The 18,636-nt window shown below is 35.0% G+C and overlaps 3 protein-coding genes across 4 annotated transcripts in view; all 3 read right to left on the bottom strand.

The window, feature by feature from the left end:
• Positions 1-299: 299 nt before the first annotated feature.
• si:ch73-40i7.5 (amyloid-beta A4 precursor protein-binding family A member 3) lies at positions 300-9,054 on the bottom strand. 2 transcript variants are annotated; one of them, XM_051912027.1, is made up of 12 exons: positions 8,821-9,054; positions 7,930-8,374; positions 7,204-7,818; positions 6,011-6,041; positions 5,769-5,914; positions 5,084-5,170; positions 4,818-4,994; positions 4,296-4,475; positions 3,617-3,829; positions 3,411-3,530; positions 3,185-3,325; positions 300-884 (listed from the first exon to the last, which is right to left on the bottom strand). In XM_051912027.1, exons 2-12 carry the CDS (start codon positions 8,281-8,283, stop codon positions 813-815), a joined length of 2,136 nt encoding a protein of 711 aa, XP_051767987.1. In that variant the 5' UTR covers positions 8,284-8,374; positions 8,821-9,054; the 3' UTR covers positions 300-812. The 2 variants fall into 2 exon arrangements, with proteins under 2 accessions (XP_051767987.1, XP_051767986.1); XM_051912026.1 differs by having other exon boundaries at positions 7,204-8,374.
• Positions 9,055-9,176: 122 nt separating this feature from the next.
• On the bottom strand, positions 9,177-14,699 carry pex11g (peroxisomal biogenesis factor 11 gamma). The gene is made up of 5 exons (XM_051912041.1): positions 14,399-14,699; positions 12,717-12,902; positions 12,456-12,634; positions 9,729-9,800; positions 9,177-9,647 (listed from the first exon to the last, which is right to left on the bottom strand). Exons 1-5 carry the CDS (start codon positions 14,459-14,461, stop codon positions 9,422-9,424), a joined length of 726 nt encoding a protein of 241 aa, XP_051768001.1. The 5' UTR covers positions 14,462-14,699; the 3' UTR covers positions 9,177-9,421.
• Positions 14,700-16,117: 1,418 nt separating this feature from the next.
• The window catches only part of si:ch73-40i7.2 (FYN-binding protein 1), a gene marked incomplete at its 5' end in the record, with an annotated part of 63,940 nt that continues 61,421 nt past the window's right edge, over positions 16,118-18,636 (bottom strand). Inside the window, 5 exons of the mRNA XM_051913495.1 lie at positions 16,118-16,490; positions 16,635-16,672; positions 16,769-16,802; positions 16,954-17,116; positions 17,224-17,278. Coding sequence (XP_051769455.1) covers positions 16,465-16,490; positions 16,635-16,672; positions 16,769-16,802; positions 16,954-17,116; positions 17,224-17,278 — 316 coding nt within the window. The remainder of the gene's footprint in view (positions 16,491-16,634; positions 16,673-16,768; positions 16,803-16,953; positions 17,117-17,223; positions 17,279-18,636) is intronic.

The raw sequence follows: 18,636 nt of genomic DNA, 5'->3' as shown, positions 1-18,636 counted from the left end.
GCAGCCAATCATTTGCTTTGTGTTCATTTAGCGCCCGCCCATTTAGACTTTACATAAGCCCTGCGCAATTTCCGGCATCTATACAGAGAGCCTGCCTGGAAATGTAATTGTTATTTTTCACATATCTTATAATTCGGCATATATTCTGTCTTGAAAATTAATTATATTATATAATAAAATAGTTAAAACAAACAATACATATAAAACAACACGATTTAATTTAAGAAAATATAAGATACATCTTAGAACAGTACTATACCTTCCTATTTCAACAATTAAACACACAAATCAAGAAAGAATGTCTTTATGTATCTTTAATAAACATCCAATACAGCAGTTATTAAAATATACCTCTCTCTATATATAGCTAAAAACAACCCTGGCATAATCAAGGTCCATTCATTTTTACAGGCACTAAGTCTTGAGCTCTGTAAAGAGCATGTAAACCCTTAAAACATCAAATTTATAATGAGATATTGCAGAAGTGCTGGAAGCTTGAAATGGAAGGCTCAAGATCATTTAAGATTCATTTTAAGTGTGGATTCTACTCTAATGCATAGTCGTTGTCTTCAGGCACCTTGGCTTAGCAGCAAGAGCAAAAACACATGTACACATACAAACCAGCAGTTAAATAATCAGCTCTAAAACAGCTTTAAAATGGAGGTCCATGATCTTTTATAAGATTTTACACTGTTCAGCTTTAATGCATCTGCTAAAGGACAGAGTTTAAATAAAAGAACTTCTCTACACTTCAGTCAAGTGTTCAGTGGTAAATTTGCATGTGACCGAGAGAACCTGAGGGGATCCGCCTCCTAAAGGAACACGGGCTGATCTAGGCCAGTCAGGAGACGGTAGGTTGATGTTGGCATTGTCTTCAGGTGAATCTGTTACAAATTAGATAAAAATGTTTATTACAAATGAAAATTCACCCTATTTATTTTCTAAATGCAATTTATAGCTCTTATTGTGAAAGATTCATCGTAACATCATAACTGGATCTTTTGGGTGAAACCGTCTGGTGTCGTATGCAGGGGTGTGACGCCCCTAAATTTCCACCCAGCCCACCCAAAATTTGCGATAAACTCTGTAATATGTACAATAATTTGTGAACGCCTCAGTCTCCTTTAAAAATGGCGGCAGGCTTTGGCTCCTCCCCGTATTTTAGTCTGTTATTCAGCGTGTTCTTCAATCTGTAGCAGTGCAGCGTCAGAAGCAGAGGTCAACGAGTGTGCATTTATTGACAGATTGTTATGATATCTGCATCTGTGCAGTTATAAACGGTCATAAATGCAGTCTAGATAATATGATGCAGGATCAATACAATACGGTTTCCCATCCACTGTAAAATCTGGGCTTATTTATTTATTTTGTTCCTTTCATCTAAATAGCATGAGACTTTTGCTATAGTTCATATTCCAGTACAATGAAACTGCTAAGATATGTATTCATTTTATTATAAATCCAAAAGCAAAACATATAAAAAGAACTATAAAAGGGAATAGAAATGGCAAGTGAGCTAATGAGTGGTCTTCCACAGCCATCTACTGCTTATATTAATAATTTCATGTCATTTTCATGTTAAAAGTGTTTTTGGCTACGTTCAGACAGTCAGTCCAAATCTGATTTTTGTGCATATCCGATTGAAATCTGATCAGATTAAGAAAGTGTGAAGGGCAAAAAAAACATGCTGTAAGTCGCTGCAAGGTTGCGTTGTTGCAAAGTGCCGGATAGGCAGAAAATGACAATATAACGGGGCGGTATGGACACACAAATCATGGATCTGAACAATTGCAATAAACAAAGTGGACAGTCAATCATTTAAGATCAGATTCCATTACACAAATAATCAGATTTGGACTGACAGTGTGAACGTAGCCTTAGTTTTCCACCAGGTGACAGAAATCCTCCACTAAACCATGGCACATTTTCCATGTTATCTCCATGAATGAAAATTGGATGTACGTCACAACCATTTAATTGCAATTTTTAACTGCGTTCATGTGTTTTTTTAGTTTATTTTTTTTTTATTTTTTTTTATATTAATCAAAATATTGAAATATGTACAGTATTGGTCAAAAGTTTGGAAACATTGCTATTTTTAAAATTTTTGAAAGAAGTTTCTTCTGCTCATCAAATCTGCATTTATTTGATCAAAAATATAGAAAAAAACAGTAATATTGTGAAATATTATTACAATTTAAAATATATGATGCTAAGCTGAATTTTCAGCATCATTACTCAGTCTTCAGTGTCACATGATCCTTCAGAAATCATTCTAATATGCTGATTTATCAATGTTGGAAACAGTTGTGCTGCTTAATATTTTTTTTATAATGTGATACTTTTTTCAAGATTCTTTGATAACTAAAAAAGTAAAAAAAAAAATAAAAAAAAATAGAAATATTTTGTAACAATATACACTACCATTCAAAAGTTGGGTGTCAGTAATTTTTTTTCATGCTTTTTTTTTTAAAGAAATTAATACTTGTATTCAGCAAGGATGTGTTAAATTGATAAAAAGTGATAGTAAAGACTTATATTGCTAGACAAGATTTCTATTTTGAATAAATGCTTCTTAATAAATTCTTTTTAAACTTTTTATTTACCAATGAATCCTGAAAAAAGCACAACTGTTTCCAACATTGATAATAAATGAGTATTAAATCATCATATTAGAATGATTTCTGAAGGATCATGTGACACTGAAGACTGGATTTATGACTGATGAAAATTCAGCTTTGCATCACAGACATAAATTATATTTTAAAGATTATTAAAATAGAAAAACATTATTTTAAATTGTAATAATATTTCACAATATTACTGTTTTTTCTGTATTTTTGACCAAATAAATGCAGCCTTGGTGAGCAGAAGAGACTTCTTTCAAAAACATTAAAAATAGTAATGTTTCCAAACTTTTGACCGGTACTGTACTTTTTTTAATTATTACATTTATTATAGAATTTAATAACCAAAAAAAAAAAAAAAAACGCAATACTGGTGAACATTTTTGATTTTGGTTTTTGAAACATCCATATTTGGTTTGAAATCGGATTTAAGACAGATGTTTTGGAATGTGTTGAAATCTCAATGATCGTATCCCGATTTCAAGAAGTTTTTTTAATCATTCTTGTTGTAGTATAAATTGTGCAATATAGTTTAAAGTGAAATACACTGCTCCTACCTCTCCTACAGCACTGGACAGGATGTGGATGATCTTCTCGTGAGGTGTAGCAACGACACTCTGTCCGTTGATCTCAATGATACGATGACCGACTCGAATGCCGCCCCGCTCCGCTATTCCGCCCCGCATTAAACTGCAAATCTATTGCAGAAGTCATGTTAGCAGAAACAGAATGTCATATACTCAATACAGCTTCACCAACATAGTGTTGTAAACAGTTGCTTACAATCCCGTCCTCCACGCTGAAGCCCAGCTGATACTTGGGGTCTGGACGCTTAATGATCGCCATTGTGACAGGTGGACAGTGAACGATGCTGAGCTTTATCATCGACAGGTTCTTTAAATCCTGGCGAAAACGAAAGATCAACATTTTCACACGAGATGCAGAGAGTTTTAATTGTTGTGGATTGCTTAATTTCTGGTCAGTCTTACTCGTATGATACTTTGGCAGGTGGCGATGGGGAGGCCCACCATACTGGTGCCATTAACAGACATGATGCGATCTCCGATGCTTAGCTCGCCGGAACGTTCCGCAGGGCCGCCGTGCAGCAGGTTGGCTACCACCACTGTCGGCAAGATAGAGCCCCAGCCAGACTCCACAATCGCAACGCCTAATATCTCTCCTACCTTTTTTATTATGCACACCTAAAAATAAAAACAGGAGAATGTTTTTTATTAATATTATTTATGCTATCTAGCTAGGGCTGGGCAATATGACCAAAATCTTATTTTAAGATATAAATCATTTTATATCGTGATATAAGATTATGGTCATATCACCCACCCCTATCAGGCAGCATGTGTATATAGTGAAATGAGTTATCTTCCGCTGCTTATTGCGCTTGAATGGTTCAAAATCACACACTTTTTAAACTGCAAGGCTTAAAAACGCATTCAAATGATCAGCATTCGTGCAATGTCACGTGAGCATAACCACGATAGAGACTGTAATCCAAAATCTCTACCGTTTGACAAATTTCTACTGGTTTATAGTGTACACCGGTATATCACCCACCCCTATATCTTGCCATATTAAAGAAAAAAAAAAAAAAGAAGTGTTCAAAGCAACAGCTTTCAGCAAAGATCCACAACGAAGGGAAGACATCCTCACCTCTCTGATGTTTTCAGAGCGAGAAAAGTGAACCAGGTCTCCGTTATAAAGTTCCTGAGTGCCGAGGTAATCGCTGTACTCGCCTGGCCTCAGATCACTAGCTTTAATTCCGTTAGTGTACAGAAACTGCTGGTATGCAACACCAAAAGCCTGACCAATGGCCTGTGCAATGATCTGAGCCTAAAGAAGACACACATAGGAGTAAGGAAAGTTAGATCAAATTAAAATCTCAAAAGACATCTTTATGCATAAATGAATAATAAAAACCCAATAATAATGACAATGGGACATTTTTAACACTTTTACTCTTTGTGCAGATGGACATCACACAAAAATATGTGCAATATTTGAGAGTGACTTCCAACATGTGCAATCAAACCTCTGCAAATGAATCAAAATGCACCAGCACATTGCACAGTGTGACTCTCCTTCACACTTTTCATGTTTATTGCCTTTTTAAGATGAATCGACAAAAGAAGCGTCTGCTAAGTGAATGCTTGTAAATGTAAATATTTGACTCACATCCTCTGAAGAAAAGACGTGGCAGATCATCCAGCACTTCTTCGGTGGTGCTGCAGAGCTAGCCGCAGAGTCTGCTGATTTGCGATTGGCTGGCTTCCTGCGGGCCATCAAAACTACAATGTTCCCAATATCTGCGATGTATGAAATCATCTGCAGAGCATGGTCCATCATGGCCTCCTGGAAGCATGAGAGAAATCATCCGCACATCAGAAAAGGCAGCACTCACAGAACATAAGATGGACTGTCAGGTATGTTTTTTGTCTAACCTGTGTGTCAGCACTCAGTACTTTGATTCTCTGTGTGGAAATGAACAGATCCACCTCTGTCATAGGCTGAGACTCTCCTTCAGGTGCCTAGATATTATACAAATACACACATGCACATATATGACACAATCTGCTGTTGTATTAGCCATGTTAATACTTTAAACTAGATTTTTATCGTTTCTAGAGAAAGCCTGAGTATAGCGGTTGCCTGTGTGAAACCACAATGAAAGGTAGTGTGGGTGGTTCCTTGTTGTTCCAAGTAAAACTGCCACTAATATTTTTAATAGGTTGAAAATTAAAAAACAATCAGTAATGTTTTGCAATGTATTGCATGTCATCATTTTCCAGCAAAAGTGTTGAAGTTTTTACTGCTGTCTTGAAGTTCCTGATTAATTATAATAACTGTATAATTTTCAGCTATAATCTTTTTAAAGAAAACTTTCCTGAAAAGCAATTGGTGAAGTACAATTTATAATATTTAAACATGATTGTAAAACAAATATTAAATAATAGATGCAAAATGATGCTTTTAAAATTAGACATTAGTAAATTAATAAATTAATCATTTTAAATTCATAACAGTGGCTTGCAGAAATAAGTCCTGTCGTGATACTTGCTTTAGCAAACAGAACTTGAAAATTAAAGATAAAACAGCTTTTTTTAAAATAAATAATATTTTTTTGACCTTGATACGATCCATAGCTTCCTGTGCCTGGGCCATCCGGGCGTTGGTGGAGGGATTTTTCTCTGACTGTAATTGTGTAGATCCAAGATATTTAGCTCCAAAGATCACCCCATCCAGGAGGTCTTCGGGGTCACATGGTCCAGGCACTTAGAACAACAACAAAATGGCATTATTTACCATCTACATCACAAGAGCTATGAAAATAAATACAATTGGTAAATACTTTATATTGAGTTTTATACCATTCTTATAAGCCGGCTGTGTCTCAGCTTCCTGTTAAAAGAAAAAATCAAATCAAATAAGCGTCTAAACTGATGATTCCATTGCTGTGCTCCATTCAACTCAGAATTCCCAAAGTTCTGTTTGTTAAAGGGTTAGTTCACCCAAAAATTAATGTCATTAATTACTCACCCTCATGTCGCTCCACACCTTCATTCATCTTCAGAACACAAATTAAGATATTTTTGATGAAATACAAGAGCTGTCTGACTCGTCCATAGATAGCAATTTAACCACCACTTTCAAGGTCCAAAAAGGTACTGAAGACATTGTTAAAAGTCATGTGACTGCAGCGGTTCAACCTTAATGTTATGAAGTGACGAGAATACTTTTTGTGCGCAAAAACAAAACAAAAATAACGACTTTATTCAACAATATCTTCTGTTCTGTGTCATTCTCTTATGCTGTTTAGTCCAGCGCTTCCAGGTTCTACATCAGAACGGTGACTAATTATTGGCCGACGCTGTTCACGTGAGCAGCATGACGCATGCGTGATGCTGAGGAGCCGACCAATAATGAGTCAGCATTCTGACGTAAAGACGGAAGATATTTTTGTTTTTGCGCACAAAAAGTATTCTCGTCACTTCATAAAATTAAGGTTGAACCACTGTAGTCACATGAACTGTTTTAAATATGTCTTTAGTAGCTTTCTGGACCTTAAAAGTGGTCAGAGTCAGACAGCTCTCGGAATATCTTAATTTGTGTTCTGAAGATGAACAAAGGTCTTACGTCTGTGGAACGACATGAGGGTGAGTAATTAATGACTGAATTTTCATTTTTGGGTGAACTAACCCTTTAAAAGAGACATAATCTCAGAATTCAAAGAAAAAAATCTGAATTTTGAGAAAACTGCAAGAAATAATGTCAGAATTCTGTGCTATAAACATGCAATTCTGAGAAATAAAGTTTGAATTATGAGATTCTATTAATTTAAAATAGCGAGATCAACACAGAATTGCTATAAAATATATAAATAAAGTCGCAATTATTTTTTATTCTATGCCAGAAATGGACTTCCATAGAAACAGCCGTGTAAAATGCTTTAAATGAGCTTTTCTGTCAAGCAATGGTCTAAAATTTTAAGTAGGAATACCCACATCTGCCTTACAATGTAACTAGCCTAACTAACTGCAATTAAAGAGGACTAAAAACTCACCAGATCAGTATTTGGGGAGACAGACTGATCCACGGTCAGGCCTTCAGACGCCGTCCACTGATCCTCCTCTGTGATTCCTGAGACCAACAGCTCATCCTGCAGGTGTCTGTGCCAAGCGTCCTCGCTGTGAGATATCGAGATCATCTCATCTGCTTCACTGCTCTGCCTTCTGAGACCTGACTGATGTTCAGGGGTCACCAGGGGTGTGTGAACGAACAGAGGGCCAGTTCTGGGTTCCTCAGGCTCTGGGTCCTCTAGCAGCTGCAGCAGATCTTTCTGATACTCATGTGAAAAGAGCAAAGCTTCAGGGTTGTTCCTGTCTGCTGCACACGCTGATTGGACACCAAACTCAAGCCCTTGGGAGGAAGCAGCGGCCTCCGCTGAATTATGCAGAGCGCCGTGATTGGCTGAGTCATCAGGTGTGCAGTGGGTGGGATTATCGAAAGGAGTCGATGGATGAAAAAGATGCAGTTGAGTGAGAAGACTTTGAATGTGTGAATGGTCAATATCATGTTTTGTACTTTCTTCTTCATGTTTCCCTTTCCTCATATCTTGATTATCCAATTTTCTATCTCTATCCTCTGCGCAATTCTCTTTTCTTTCTCGTTGCTCATCCTGTTTTTGAAAAACACTAATATCAGGCTTGTTCTCGCACATTTCTTGAGACAAAAGCACTTCAGTTTTGTCAGAAGCTTCGCTGGAGTCTTGAGCTCCGTAATCACTTACTGCAGACATTGTATCCTCAGTCAACTCTGTGTTGAAATATCCAGGAGCCTCAAAATCTCCCACCGAACAGCTTTCAAGTTCTACAGCCAAACCGGCTTCACTGGAGGAGTCGGACCTCCAGTCTAGTGGTGGGGGCTCGATTGGGTTATAGGAATCCAGATCCTCCAACTCGGGTGTCTGTAGATTTTCACTGTTCATATTTGTGGATTCAGGAGGGTTAGTCGAGTAATCCAAGCCATCAGGAACCCAAAGTGCATCCTGGGCTAAAGCTTCGGTTTGAGAGTTGGAGGAATCATAAGAAGCAAGTTGGGAACTCGGTTCCAAACTTCTATTGTAGAGAATATCATCTGCCATTGCTACTACTAGTAATTCTTTGCATCAGTAAGGCAATAACCCTTAAAAATAATTCATTTTTCCAGAAGAGCCTTGATCCATGTAAAGCAACCTAGATAACAGATTAATAAAGTGCAAGATTAAAACAACTGGTGACTATAAAACATACTGCACAAGTCAAAATTTTTATCACTTCTAATCAATCTTTATTATTTCCCACATTTTATAACAATAGTTAAGTCATCAAAAGCATGAAAAAAGGCAAATTAAGTATTTTATAGTTCCCATCAAAACATCAAGGTAATCACTGTACCATTGTACAATCGCAATACTTTTTGGTAAGTTAAATCACAGCGTAGTCTACAAAGATAAAGTGCATTGTGTAATGACATAAGACAACACACACACACACACACACACACACACACACCAGCTGGGTTAACTTTGTGTACGTGGATAGTTCAAAGTGCATGACACTATTTATACAAAGCACGTAAATCCTATTTCTGATGATCTATCTGTAAATTAGCATTAGTGTTATTATATATAACGGCTTACCTTTCATCTAGATCCCCAACAATAGTCAATAAACATCACGCAAATCCTGTCCAGTCGCTTAAATGGCTGGAGCTTGGAGCCGGTTAAAAGGATGTCGTGTTTCAGCAAGACATCCCTAAACACTGACGGTATTCATTTTTATATAGACGGAAAACTTTTACTGGTTTTGCACTGTTTTAATGCAGCTCCACAAAAACTTAAACGTAGTTGAGAACATCTCCACTGCGCATGCGCATGCGCAACCGAACAAGACATGACTAATCTATCGTATCATCAAACGAGGCATACAGAACTTGTTGAAAAAAAGTTTTAACAAATGTAACTGTTAATGAAAGGATTCCTTACATTTTAAAGAGTCATTGGAAAAATAATCATTTATTTCGCAATTATGCTTAAAGCATTATCACATTATTTGTATAAAAATTGCATATTTTCACAAAGACATTCATCCATCTACAATTGAATATAACATTGTTTTTTTAACTATTCACCAGTGTAGAAGTTAACAGAATTTCAAAATACAGACTCATCAGTGAGTCTGTATAAATTGCACATTGTTAAACATAATTATTAATTATTAAATTGATGTGTGTGTAATGCTTTAGGTACATGCTCCTTGATCACTGGAGCTCATCTGTAGAAGACCTATCAGAGAGGAGACCGTTCCCATCAGTCCCACCAGCCATGGAGGAAACCGTCCAGCCCACAGAAATCCAGGAGGCATCCAGTGAATGGCATTGCTGAGATCTGCCAAACTGCTCAGGATACTGAACACTTCCCCTCTGATCTGCTTCCGGAGCGCAGCTTTCTGAGAAAATACTTCCTCTCTGATAATCAGACACAATGAGCCATTCTGTGTTAATGCAATAGGGGAACATTAACATTCAGAGCTAAACTTTAACACCCACCTGCTGTCAGCTGAACCTGACCTTTGACACTTCTGCAATTTTCTCTTCAGAATCAGGATGGATCTAATGGATCTAAAAACAAAGATTTTTGGTATTGGAAAATGGTCAAAAAAGTAGTTTTTCTATTAAGTTATGATTTTCTTTTCTAATTAAATGCACGTTTCTTTTAGAAATTAGATAGATTTATACTGGAACTAAAATAAGTAGATCCCTATCATTTAATCCCTATCATCACATGGAAGAGCTAACTCCGCACTCTTCCTTTTGCCCTTTCTGTAAAATATTACTGTATTCATTTTCTGAAAAGAAGAAATAATTTTATTTATACGGTCAAAAGTTTAGAAACATTACTATTGTTTCTAAATGTTTTCAAAAGAAGCCTCTTCTGCTCATTAAGCCTGCATTTATTTGATCAAAAATACAGAAATAAAAACAGTAATATTGTGAAGTATTATTACAATCTAAAATATTGGTTTTCTTTTATAATATACTTTAAAATATCATTTATTTCTGTGATGCAAAGCTAAATTTTCATCAGCCATTACTCCAGTCTTCAGTGTCACATGACCCTCCAGAAATCATTCTAATATTCTGATTTATTATCAATGTTGGAAACAGTTGTGCTGCTTAATTTTTTTTTTTTTTTGTAACCTGTCATACTAAAAAAGAAGCAGCATTTATTTAAAATAAATATTTTGTAACAATATTCACTACTGTTCAAAAGTTTGGGGTCAGTATATTTTTTTCTTTCTTTCTTTCTTTTTGGAAGAAATTAATACTTTTTTTAAAGCAAGAGTTATATTGTTAGACAATATTTCTATTTTATATAAATGCTGTTCTTTTTAACTTTTTATTCATCAATGAATCCTGACAAATCTATCACAGTATCCAAAAAAATATTAAGCAGCACAACTGTTTCCAACTTTGATAATAACTGAGTATCAAATCAGCATATTAGAATGATTTCTGAAGGATCATGTGACACTGAAGACTGGAGTAATGATGCTGAAAATTCAGCATCACAGAAATAAATTATATTTTAAAGTATATTAAAATAGATCAAATAAATGCAGGCTTGATGAGTATAAGACACTTCTTTCAAAAACATTAAAAATAGTAATGTTTCCAAACTTTTGACCGGTGCTGTACATAAATACATCTATGCTACAATAAACACTTGCTATTACTTGCTATGCTACTATCTATAAAAAATCCAAATGGGGAAATACACTGCCCGGCCAAAAAAAAAGTCACTGTTTGGATTTTAATAGGCAAATACTTAAGAATCTATGAATGGATCATTATTACAGTGATTATTATTATTCTAGCATGTTATATGTTTGGCAACGGTTCTTTTAACTCTTAAAGATGGAGTGTGTGGCTTTTCATTTCTTAAACAACCATGTATTAAGATGTATCATGGCCATATTCCAGGATGACAATGTCAAGATTCATCAGGCTCAAATTGTGAAAGAATTGTTTGGAGGGAGCATGAAGAATCATTTTCACACATGAATTGGCACTGACCTTAACCTCAGTGTAAGTTTTTGGGATGTGCTGGAGGAGACTTTACAGAGTGCTCACCTCTTGCATTGTCAATACAAGAACTTGACCAAAAAATTGATGCACATCTTGATGGAAATAACATCACAACATTTATTTCCATTGAGAGGTGCATCATTTTTTGGTCAAGTTCTTGTATTGACAATGCAGTTTTGGAGGGACATTCAAATGTCATGTGACTTAAAAACAGCACATCATTGGCTACCTTAAAGGGTTAGTTCACCCAAAAATGAAAATTCTATCATTTATTACTCACCCTCATGTTGTTCCACACCCGCAAGACCTTCGTTCATCTTCGAAACACAAATTAAGATATTTTTGATGAAATCCGATGGCTCAGTGAGGCCTCTATTGCCAGCAATGCCACCGAACTTCTCAAGATCAATAAAGCTACTCAAAACATATTTAAAACAGTTCATGTGAGTACAGTGGTTCTACCTTAATATAATAAAGTGACGAGAATACTTATTGTGCACCAAAAAAACAAAATAATGACTTTTCAACAATATCTAGTGATGGCCGATTTCAAAACACTGCTTCATGAAGCTTCGAAGCTTTTCGAATCATTTGTTTCGAATCAGTGGTTCAGAGCGCCAAAGTCACGTGATTTCAGCAGTTTGGCAGTTTTGATAAAACAAAAGATTCATAATGCTGTTTTGAAATCGGCCATCACTAGATATTGTTGAAAAGTTATTTTGTTTTTTTGGCGCATAAAAAGTATTCTCGTCGCTTTATAATATTAAGGTTGAACCACTGAAGTCACATGAACAGTGGGCAGCCGTTTTTGTTGTGGCACCCGGGGAATGATTGGGGGTTAGGTGCCTCAGCTGTGGGTAATGAGAGTGGAAGAGAGCGCTGTTCATTCATTCACTCCCTCACCTACACTTCCTGCCGGTACTGAGACTTGAACCTGTGACCTTCGGGTTGCAAGTCCAACTCTCTAAGCAATAGGCCACAACTGCCCTCAAAAATTAATAATTTAATAATAAAATGCATAAATTTGTAATTAAAATTAAATAAGAAAAATGTTGCAGTTATTATTTTTTCAACAGATCTATGAACACTGAGTGCAGTGATTTCATCCTTTTTAATCTTTTTTGATCTCAGGTTTAAATGAAAAAATGCTCAATGTGTTCTCAGACTTCTGGACCCCACATACTTTACCTGAGTACGCTGAGGATGAGTGACATGCCCCAGAGGCCTGTGCTCAACACCCACCACCGCTCAGATTTGGTTTTGATGAGCTCTGCATCTGCAGCCCAGGCGATGTGCTCGCAGGGATAATACAACTGATCAGCTACATTAGTCAGAATTGACATCCAGCGCACCAAAGCGTCCTCCTCCTGAGAAAAAAAAGGTCATTAAGTCAGACTCTCCTTCAAAACTCCAATGTTTCAATTAAACAGAGCCATCCTGTGTCCTCACCGAGGCTCCTAACCCATAGCTTGTGGAGTACGCCAGCATGGACAGGTCATCAAAGAGCCTGAGTGTGGTTCTGCAGTGACTCAACTGAGCGGAGAACAGCAGGAGACTCTTCCCCAGTGAAGACTGAGGCTTCTTTCCAGCTAGAACTCCACCTACCAGCTGAGAGCCATAGCAGAGGGTCCTTATCTAAACCAAGAGGAAATAAATGATAATACAGTTGCAATATATGATGTCCCAATCAGCATGTATGGATAACTGGGAATGAGGAATGTGCCTAGTTACTAACTTCCTCACATTTAGTGCACTTCTAACAAGATTAACAAAGAGTAAGAATGCACTGTAAATTCATCCAATGCAAACCAACCAGATTCTTTGACCAGATTTGAAGGAATTTTGATTTAAATGTCTCATGTTGTGAAATCTCTTTCACAGGCAGGGTTAGACCTTAGTTCAGTTAGGACATTTAAGTATCTTTTATCAATGTGCCATAGAAAAAAACATTACTAGTGTGCTTCTTGAGACAAAACAATGACACTGACATATTTTAATATATGTCAGAGCAAGCTGCTTTTAGTTAAAACAGTCTGTGAAACTGGGGGTTACACTTGATGACTGTATCTTACAGTTTGAGTATTTTATTTTATATTTCTTATTTTGATAGTTTTTTTTTTTTTGAATTTAGTTACTTGTATACATAAAAAATAAAAATAAAAAAGTTAATACGTTGCCATACGTATTGTCCATTACACACTATCGTTCAGTAAGATCAGTAAGATTTTTAATGTTTTTAACAGAAGTTTCTTCTGCTCACCAAGGCTGCATTTATTTAATTAAAAATACAGTAAAAACAGTAATATTGTGAAAAATTATTACAATTTAAAAGAACTGTTTTCTATTTCAATATATTATAAAATAGAATTTATTCCTGTGATGCAAAGCTGAATTTTCAGCATCATTACTCCAGTCTTCAGTCACATGATCCTTCAGAAATCATTCTAATATGATGATTTGCTGCACAAAAAACATTTATGATTATTATCAATGTTGAAAACAGTTGTGTACTTTTTTTTCAGGATTCCTTGATGAATAGAAAGTTGAAAAGAACAGCATTTATCTGAAAATACAAAGCTTTTGTAACATTATACACTACTGTTCAAAAGTTTGGTGTCAGTAAGAATTTTTATTTATTTAAAGAAATCAATACTTTTATTCAGCAAGGATGCATTAAATCGATTAAAAGTGACAGTAAAGACATTTATAATGTTACAAAAGATTATATTTAATAAACGCTGTTCTTTTGAACTTTCTATTCATCAAAGAATCCTGAAAAAAAAATATTGTACACAAATATGTTGTACAATTGTATATAGTAATACTCATAATTATCAGTTGAAATGTCTCATACTATACTATCTCTAAAATTAAATATATATATATATATATATATATATATATATATATATATATATATATATACATACATATATATATATATGAATAAGATCGTATCTTACGGTTTAATTTACCATTTTATTTATTTATTTTATTGTTCTTAATGCAGTGCCTACTGTAATTCGATTTCAAATTAAAAACAGAAAAAAGTTATTGTGCAATGAACGTTACACGTCTTGTCTATTATATATGATATGGGGTTCTCATGAAGCATGTAAATACAAACTTACCACTTTGTCTCTTCCTCTATATGACTCTAGCACATTTATGAAGGACTCGACTGAATTCTGCATGATTCGTCTGTTTAATTCTCATCTGCAGACAAGCAATCCTGCGGAGAGACTTCTCGTTTGTAAATTTCTCAGACAAAAGATGTGACGTGGTACATCCATTAATAACTTTTCAGAATGTAAGAAATATAAAGCACATATAATGCGGGGTTGCTTTTTTAAGCTAATATAAAAATCATTCTTATGGCAGCAGTCTTGCATTAGGTCAGTGGACTTCGTACAGGAAATTATTCATGTTCACCTCAGACCAAAGCAGTCAAGAGCCGATTTGAGTTGAGTCGGGGAATTACGTCATGTGACTTTTAAATACAGTGCAAAATGTACATTTCGGAATATGCGAAATAAAGATTAAGAACAACAACAGAAAGCCAACATATAGTACAGATATGAATGAATGAACGTTTGGGCGTTACATAAATTTTAAAGTCTTTGGAAATTCACTTTCATATAAAATTTTCCTGATAATTTACTCACCCCCATGTCATCCAAGATGTTCATGACTTTCTTTCTTCAGTCGAAAAGAAATTAAGGTTTTTGATGAAAACATTCCAAGATTATTCTCCTTATAATGGACTTCAACGGCCTCCAAACGGTTGAAGGTCAAAATTATAGTTTCAGTGCAGCTTCAAAGGGCTTTAAACGACACCAGACGAGGAATAAGGGTCTTATCTAGCGAAACGATCGGTCATTTTCGAAAAGAAATGTAAATGTATATGCTTTATATAAACAAATGATCGCCTTCCAAGTGCTTCCGCCAAAACCGTACTTTCGTATTCTTCAAAAAGCTTACGCTGTATGTCCTACGCCTCCCCTATTCTACTTACGGAACGAACGCAGCGCCAGTTACATTTTTTTCCGTAAGTTAAATAGGGAAGGCGTAGGACATACAGCGTAAGCTTTTTGAAGAATACGAAAGTACGGTTTTGGCGGAAGCACTTGGAAGGCGATCATTTGTTAATATAAAGCATATACATTTACATTTTTTTCGAAAAATGTTTCTATCTTGAAACCAATCAAAAAAAAAAAAAAAAAAAAAAGAATAAAAATAAAATAATAAATAAATAAATGTTCGATATCTTCAACTGATTTGTTGCAAAAAGTACATTTATCACAAACATCTACTAATGTATGCATTAACATGAATTTTTTTCAATTATTTCTTTTATTGTGTTAGAAACATTATATTTTGAATTATTGAATTAAATGGATGACTGGATCCAACACTTAAATGAGTTTCATATAATGTTGTGATTAAAAAAAGGAAAGACTGTTTACGAAAAGTTGGGGATTTTGCAATGTTATATCTTTGATGTTTACATCAGAGGATTGAAAATGGTAAAAATTGTCAAAGAATATAATAAAATAATTAGGGCTATCCACAGTGGCATTGCCAAATCCTCAGATGCAAACACCAAAGCAACATTTCATATATAAAATATCTATATGACTTGTTGCTATGAGTCATGTGAGTCTACTGCACCTGTCAATCATAATCTGATGTGATGGCAAAGAAAACACTTGTTGTAGCCTGTGGCATTGCATTATAAGTGTTCGTAAAAAGAAATAAATAACAGAAGAAGAAAGACTGGCATCATTATTGTAATAGTTACATGGTAAATATGTTTAAAAGTGAATAATGAACCACCAATAAATAACAAATCAAATATAAAACTTTATTTCTTTTTATTTAAACAGTGCTGGATTGTCAATATCAGAAAAGATGAGAATATAACAGTATATCAAATCTAACAAATATCAAAATCATCCCTATGATAATTACAAGTCATTTTTTACAAAATATTTTTCAATAATAATAATAATAATTATAATTATAATGTTTCATAATAATTATTTCTACAATATACAAAGCTTTGAGTTTTAGTTTCCTGAAGCAAATTTCAAACCATGTCATTCATTCATATAGAGAACAGATGGGGATCAGTCCCTTTTTACTTTCTCAGGTAAAAACACTTTTATATGGATGATACCCATCATCTCCAAGCAGGTCAGCTGTCATCATTATCATATATATCTGCCATTAAACAAACAAATACACAATAAATAAATCAAATTTGTATTCATTTGCTATAATAATTACAAATAAAACATCTATTTTTTTATACTACTACAGCATTAAAAGTAAAACATTTGCTTTAGGAGGAAAGAAATGATGTACCTGAAGCAGCGTCAATGTCATCATAAACATCATTCTCCCTGAAAATGAAGACAGAGGATAACATTTTAAAAATATACATATAGTAAATAAAAATCACTTAATGTATTACTGTATTTAAGTAAAAGAATACACACTCAGGCAAAAGGTAATTCATGGGCACGTATCCATCTGTGCAAAGAGAAAGAGTATAAAATGATTCAATCGTGATAAATTATTGTTTATTTATTTAATCAAGATAAAAGCAGATCTTTATTTCTCAGTGCTCTTGGTTTAAAAGCTTCAATAGCATATATTTTCCAGCAGGTGGTGTCTGACTCACATTTCCCCTCGTTATTACGGCACAGAACTCGCTTCTTGTTGGTCTCCTGTATAACCTCAAGAATCTCTCCATGGACCAACGGCAGGTCTTTGTTCCCACCCTTCTTCAAACTGGCATTAGGATCCACCATCATGGTGTACAAAACTCGGATGGGCCCTTCAAACTTAAATAGTGTGATATCTTTTATATTTTACAATTTAAGACATCTTAAAGCTTCTCATGGCATAAGAATCAAAGCTAATCTGTAAAAAAAAAAATGGACAGATTTACCTTAAATTTCTTTCGAAACTCTTTCTCCTGCTGCTTGGTCTTTTTCGGATCGTGGCTAAACAAAACCATATGGTATTAATATTACAAAAGAAAGATTTTTTCAAATAATTAATGTATAAAAATTGTGATCATTATATGATTGATATTTTGAACATTATATGGTTAATAATAATCACTAGAAAAAATATGATAAACTGCATAGACTAGTCATCATCTAATTTTTTTCTTCAAGACAGGTTATATATTTTTTAAGTCAGTTACATATAGTAAAAGTAAGACTGATTAGCCCTAAATAGTTATTAGTTCTTAAGACATGGTCTATGTTTATGCAAATTGCCTCAGGTTAGGGAAGCTAAAACAAAAGCTCTCTCTTTCCCCAATGGTAGTTTACACTGTAGTTATCCATTAACACACAATTCAAATGGGATTTTGAAAGTCTGTCATTTGTTTAAAGCTGAAGAGAGACACTTCATACATACAACATGAGACAAAAATAGCAAATAAAAGGAAAATAATTGGTGTGATTGCTTGTTTTGTAATGGAACACAGATAGGCCTTAAGGTGCGTTCACATCAGTGAAATGTCTGCAAAATTTTGCAGGCAAAAACAGATCCGTTGTCTGCTGTCAATAGTGTAACGATGTATGAAGCACAGAAGTCACATTCAAACCAAGCAGCTTTCTGATGGTCACTGCCACAAACGTACGTGACAAACCTGAACCTGCTGCAAAATCTGCATGGGGAAATCTTTCACCCTCATGTGAAATTACAAATTGTGTGGATTCCTATTGAAAGGACTAGATTTCGCTTGCAAAAATTTGGCAAACAACTTGTGGCCGCACCTTTAGCGAATGAAAATGAGTCTGTGAGGTTCTAAGTCACATCAAATACTGGCATTATTTTCAGATGCATTTGTAGTTTCATCAGCTGAGTGAGGCCGGTTCACACCAAGAATGATAACTATAGTGATAACTATAATCAGGGGTGCACATAACGTTTTTGGTCTGGTTCTCAAGGGAGCACCTGGAGATGCTGCTTGGTACTCAAACTTTAAGCAACACTCTTATCCTACAAGTTGTCATCATCACTTTCCTCCTGACTGCTCTCCTCACTATCTTCTTTGCTCTCGAACATGGTAGATAATAATGATTATGTTTTGTTTTTATTTTATTAACACTAATGACACAGACAACAGCAGGAATATTAGGCTGCTGTCACTTTAAGACTGAATATACTGAGACACATTCAGTTTCTTTCTCAACCGTTTACTTATGACACAACCGAGAGAATACTTGCCGAGACGGGTATTTTGACAAAATTTTGTGTGTATGTGTCCGTTCAAGTGCAAGTAAACATGAAAGAAGAATTCATTTGGTGTTTGAGCGCTGTCTGAAAGCCTCTCTCTCTCTCTGCG

The sequence above is a fragment of the Ctenopharyngodon idella genome, chromosome 11 (assembly GCF_019924925.1).
Source record: "Ctenopharyngodon idella isolate HZGC_01 chromosome 11, HZGC01, whole genome shotgun sequence".
NCBI classification, from domain to species: Eukaryota; Metazoa; Chordata; class Actinopteri; order Cypriniformes; family Xenocyprididae; genus Ctenopharyngodon; species Ctenopharyngodon idella.
Note: the sequence above shows the minus strand (reverse complement) of the source record. Positions and strands in the feature narration are given on the sequence as shown.

What these genes read in the sequence shown, in the direction of transcription:
- pex11g (XM_051912041.1), bottom strand. Translation starts at nt 14,461, where the DNA reads ATGCAGAATTCAGTCGAGTCCTTCATAAATGTGCTAGAGTCATATAGA. An exon ending in GCTATGGGTTAGGAGCCTCG is followed by an intron (nt 12,635 to 12,716) that starts GTGAGGACACAG and finishes TTTTTTTCTCAG; the next exon opens with GAGGAGGACGCTTTGGTGCG. An exon ending in TCAGGTTCAGCTGACAGCAG is followed by an intron (nt 9,648 to 9,728) that starts GTGGGTGTTAAA and finishes TCTGATTATCAG; the next exon opens with AGAGGAAGTATTTTCTCAGA.
- si:ch73-40i7.5 (XM_051912026.1), bottom strand. Translation starts at nt 8,283, where the DNA reads ATGGCAGATGATATTCTCTACAATAGAAGTTTGGAACCGAGTTCCCAA. An exon ending in AAGCTATGGATCGTATCAAG is followed by an intron (nt 5,171 to 5,768) that starts GTCAAAAAAATA and finishes TATAATATCTAG; the next exon opens with GCACCTGAAGGAGAGTCTCA. An exon ending in TACTGAGTGCTGACACACAG is followed by an intron (nt 4,995 to 5,083) that starts GTTAGACAAAAA and finishes TCATGCTTCCAG; the next exon opens with GAGGCCATGATGGACCATGC.